Source organism: Rhinopithecus bieti, unplaced genomic scaffold (genome assembly GCF_001698545.2).
Source record: "Rhinopithecus bieti isolate Rb0 unplaced genomic scaffold, ASM169854v2 scaffold_27006, whole genome shotgun sequence".
Lineage (NCBI taxonomy): Eukaryota > Metazoa > Chordata > Mammalia > Primates > Cercopithecidae > Rhinopithecus > Rhinopithecus bieti.
The window spans coordinates 1,672,175-1,677,510 of NW_016813373.1; the positions used below are offsets into that span (position 1 = coordinate 1,672,175).

General features: G+C 38.5%; 1 protein-coding gene across 2 annotated transcripts in view; it reads left to right on the top strand.

Moving 5' to 3' along the window:
- The window catches only part of DHX9 (DExH-box helicase 9), a 52,427-nt gene that overhangs the window by 34,015 nt on the left and 13,076 nt on the right, over positions 1 to 5,336 (top strand). For both annotated transcript variants that reach the window (XM_017848070.1, XM_017848068.1), the window contains one exon: positions 3,529 to 3,685. In XM_017848070.1, the coding sequence (XP_017703559.1) occupies positions 3,529 to 3,685 (157 nt within the window). The remainder of the gene's footprint in view (positions 1 to 3,528; positions 3,686 to 5,336) is intronic.

The window sequence follows — 5,336 nt, forward strand, 5'->3', positions numbered from 1 at the left end:
TTCTTCTCCCATCCCCCATCCTAAAGTTACCCAGGGGCTATCAGCCATAAGTTCAGTCAATCATTAGCAAACACAAGACATAACTTCAGAGTTTCTTAAGTGTTTTAGGAGTTATATGCCAGGAAAGGGGGTCAAAGACCATTAAATACATATTTCATAATATCACAAGTCATAAAATTGAATAGTACTTAGCAACAAAAAGAAATAAAGTACTGATTCATCCATCAGTATGGATAAATTTTTATGTACTTTCTATTTAATAAAATTTAAAATAAGGTTAATAAAAGGATTTGGATTTTAGATCTTATGATAATCTGTAACACTTACTTTATTTTTTTGAGGCGGAGTCTCAGCCTTATTACCCAGGCTAGAGTGCAATGGTGCGATCTCGGCTCGCTGCAACCTCTGCCTCCCAGGTTTAAGCGATTCTCCTTACCTCAGCCTCCCAAGTAGCTGGGATTACAGGTGCCTGCCACCAGGCCTGGCTAATTTTTTGTATTTTTAGTAGAGATAGGATTTCACCATGTTGGCCAGGCTGGTCTCAAACTCCTAACCTCAGGTGATCCACCCTCCTGGCCTCAAAGCATTTCTTAAAAATTTCTCCTCTTTTTTATCTGTTCTTGTTAAACATCTTGAATTTTGGCAAAACTAAGCTAAAGCAAATAAGATTGGTTAATGTAGCTATGTTCTTAGGGTTTAAATTACTCTAAACACTGGAATAATGTCATGGATTATTCTTGGTATTTTTGTAAAACAGTAAGTGGTTTTGGTCAGCTTAAAAGACTTAGGATGTAAGTAAGTCTGGGCCAGGCACGGTGACTCACGCCTGTAATCTTAGCACTTTGAGAGGCTGAGGTGAGTGGGTCTCTCGAGGTCTGTGTACTATTCACAGTGAAACCTTGTCCAGTCCAGTCCTGTCCAGTTTGGTCCGGTCTTGACCAGTCTTGTCTGGTCATTTCCGGTCCGGTCTGGTTCAGTCCAGTCCTAACTGGTCTTAGGTGGTTTGGCCTGGTCTGGTCCAGTCCTGACCAGTCTTACCTGGTTCAGCCCAGTCTTGTCTGGTTTGGTCTGGTCTTGTCTTGGAGTTTCACTCTTCTGCACAGGCTAGAGTAAAGTTGCTGCATCTCAGCTCACTGCAACCTCCACCCCTGAGTTCAAGCAATTCTGCCTCAACCTACAAGTAGCTGGGATTGTAGGTGCCCACCACCACACCTGGCTACTTTTTGTATTTTTAGTAGAGACGGGGTTTCACCATGTCCAAGCTGGACTCGAACTCCTGACCTCAGGTGATCCGCCTGCCTCTGCCTCCCAAAGTGCTGGGATTTACAGGCATGAGGCACCGTGCCCTGCCTACAGAGACTTTTCACGTTCTCTATCAAGAATCTTACCTAGTTCTGTCACCTGACAGAACACCCAAGTGCACTTATATACCAATTACTACAAATAATAGAATTTAATAGTATGGCTGGATAAAAGGTTAATATACCAAAGGCAGCTGCAGTTTTTATACTTACACAAATAGCTAGAATAAAACTAAAAAAAGAAAAAGATATCAGTGCAGTAGTCAAAGTTTTCAGTACCTAAGAATAAACAACAAAACATGTAAGATCTCTACAAGAAAATAAGTTTTATTACAGAACACTGAAAAGAAAAGACCATGTTTATATATAGAAGGATTTAATAGCGTATCAATTATTTTCAAGTTGATTCACATTTTGAATGCAATTCTAGTTAAAATCCCAGCAAGGTTTTCCATGTAACTTGATGAAGTGATTATAAATACTTAAAAAGATAGATTTATGGCCCCAAATAGCCAGTACTTCTAAAGAAGAGCAGAATGGAGAATCTTTCCTTACAGATAACAAGACTTGTTTTGAAGCTAAAATAATCGAGACAGTGAGGTACATGAGTTGACAAATGGGATAAGGCAGGGCACAAAAGTACATTGTATGTTGTATGTTACATGCAACATTGTTAGGAGACGGTGGTGGCATGTCAGAGCAGTGAGAAAGGGAATAAGCAATTAAGTAAATGGAACTGGAAACTAATGTTTATTTCAAAGTAGTTGAAATCGGTTCCCTACCTCATAACTAAGTAGAAAAATCAACTCCATATAGATTGAGAACTTTAAATATGTTGACGTGAGTTTTTCAAACACTGAAGTAGAAAATACAAAATATAAATAAGCGTCTTCTAGACAGTACTGTCCCAAAGAAATATATAAGCCACATAGATAATTTAAATTTTTCTAATACGTTTAAAAAGGTGAAATTAAACATATTTAACCCAGAATATCTAAAATATTTACAACACGCAGTTAATTTTAAAAGTTACATTTGAGATATTTTGCATTATTTTTCTTCATATGATGTCTTCAAAATTTGGTATGTGTTTTACATTTAGAGTACATCTCAATTCAGATTAAAGCTACTGTATTGGGCAGCATAATCTTAAACCTTCTGAAAGGATTGCTGAAAACATGAAATGCACTAACCTTGAAATAAAAGATCAATGTTTTCTTCTATATTAAAATTAAGGTCATTTGTTTAATCAGAAGGTACTTTAAGGAAAACCACAAGCTCGAAGATTCCAATATGTTAGTATAGGAATATATAAGCAACTTCTACAAATCAATAAGAAAAGTTTAAACAACTTAGAAAAATGAGCAAAATACAGGCAATTTATAGAAGAGGAAACATTTGGCTAATAAACATGGAGATAATCTCGTTGGGACTAATAGGAAAGCGTAGGTCTAGATCACAAGACACTGCTTTATATCCATTTATTTAATAAAAAGTGACACTAAAATTGTTGGAGAGTATGAATCAGCAGGATCACTTATCCAGTCACTGCTCATGGGGATATATAAATAATGGAACCACTTAGGAAAATAGTTAAGCATTGTCTCCTGAAGTTCTTAGCAATGCTGTTGTATGTAAAAAAGGAAATCCCAACACAGCATAAAATATGCATTCCCATAAAGTAAGTAAAATTTAAAAATACAGTTGGCTGAGGCGGATGGATCACTTGAGGCCAGGAGTTTGAGACCAGCCTGGCCAATATGGCTTGGCTCACCACAGCCTCTCCCTCCCGGATTCACGTGATTATCCTGTCTCACCCTCCCGAGTACCTGGGATTACAGGCATGTTCCACCACACTGGGCTTAATTTTGTATTTTTAGTAGAGACAGGGTTTCTCCATGTTGGTCAGGCTGGTCTCGAACTCCTGACCTCAGATGATCCACCCGCCTTGACCTCCCAAAATGCTGGGATTACAGGTGTGAGCCACCGAGCCCGGCCAATAGCACTCATTTCTAATCTCCACAACTATTAGGCTACAACTGTTCTTAAAAATTGTTATTGATATCTTAAAAATTGATAAAGGACCCACTGTGATCCTTTATCTTGCACTTATGAGCCATCTAAGAAACTGAATTTAATTGATGTCTTGTGGTTGTATAACTCTTTTAGGGGTAGCTTGTTGTATAAACTTAATGTAATTTCAGACATTTTGTTTGTCTTTTAATAGACTGACTTCCTTCTGGTAGTACTGCGTGATGTGGTTCAGGCTTATCCTGAAGTTCGCATTGTTCTTATGTCCGCTACTATTGATACCAGCATGTTCTGTGAATATTTCTTCAATTGCCCCATCATTGAAGTTTATGGGAGGACTTACCCAGTTCAAGGTAATATTGTGGGGGTGGTATAGGAACAGCTTTTGTACAGTAGGGTTTGTATTTTCTTAATCCTGGAGATTGGAGGTATAATTTAAAGAATACTTAAAATACAGACCAAATTATAGTATCAAATGTATCGTAGCATATTTGAGGAGTTTCTTGTCTGTAATTTTATACAGTAGTGAGTACAGTCTGAGAAATGAGACCAGGTTTCATTTACTACTTGAGTAGCTTGCATATCCACTAAGTTTCCAGGCCTTTACTTATGAAGCCAAACTTTTAAAAATTAAAATGTATGGTCAAAGGGAAATCACTGTGGTGTATAGGTAATTATAGGAATTATTATTAAAAGTTTATGCAGCCAGGATCAAATTAAGAATCCTTTTTAGAGCCTGAGCAACTAGATTTTGAATTAAGATTAAGGGATGTATATCAAGGTTATATATTTCTGATAAGTGAGAGTTATTTAGTATCTTTTTGTTTTTCTGAGACAGGGTCTCACTCTCGCCCAGACTGGAGTGTAGTGGTGCAATGGCTCACTGCAACCTCTGGCTCCCTGGCTCAACCAGTCCTCCCATCTCAGCTTCCTGAGTACCCGGGACTACAGGTGCACACCGCCGCGCCTGGCTAACTTCTTATATTTTGTAGTGACAAGGTCTCACCATGGTGCCCAAGCTGGTCTCAAAGTTATGAACTCAGGCAGTCAGCCTGCCTCAGCCTCCCAAAGTGCTGGGATTACAGTCTAGAGCCACTGCGCCCAGCCTTCTTTGCTATCTTTAGGAGTTGTTATCACAGTTTTCTAGGATAGTCATCTGGTAGCTGTGGGGGAATAAAAAGAATTATGGCACATTCTAATTGAGGGCATGAAAATAAGAGAGAAACAATGTAGATAGATATGAAGTGATGTTATGGCTAAGCCAGTGTAACTCAACCAGGTTAATTCTAAAACTGCTGAACATGTGTACTGGAATAGACATACAAGTAAATGAATGGCAAGTGGTGGGAGCTTAGTTTCTTACTACTAGAAAGAGAAGTTAAGAATAAGTGGGATTGCCAGAACAAACCATATGGTACTGGATTATACTCAAAGAGATCAGTATGAACTGTGTTTAGCTAAATGGAGATACAAATGGATAGATACAGAAATAATTACAGATAGATGTGGATACATGTGTTAGTATCCATACACATTTTTTCCTAGCTCTGTGTGCTAAGTGGGAGTAGAAACAGTGACACCAAATAGATAGGGATATGCCCCACATCCAGATTTTGTTTTTAATGCCCTTCTCCAGTTAAAGGAACCAGAGAAATGGCTGCTTCTAGGATGAAACAGTATATACAAAAATGAGCCTGGAACATCTTGTTCCTTAAAGTAAGGAAGTGCCTAAAAGCCCATAACGATGGGGATAAGGAGACACAGGAGCCAACTTGAAAGAGCTCCCAATGGCCAAACCTGGAACAGTTTGAGGAAAAAAAATAACATGGTATTAGATTACCAAAATATAAAATACTTATGTGTCTATACTGATATGTAAATAAGTGGTTTAATAAAAAGAATACGGCCGGGCGCGGTGGCTCAAGCCTGTAATCCCAGCACTTTGGGAGGCCGAGACGGGCGGATCACAAGGTCAGGAGATCGAGACCATCCTGGCAAACACAG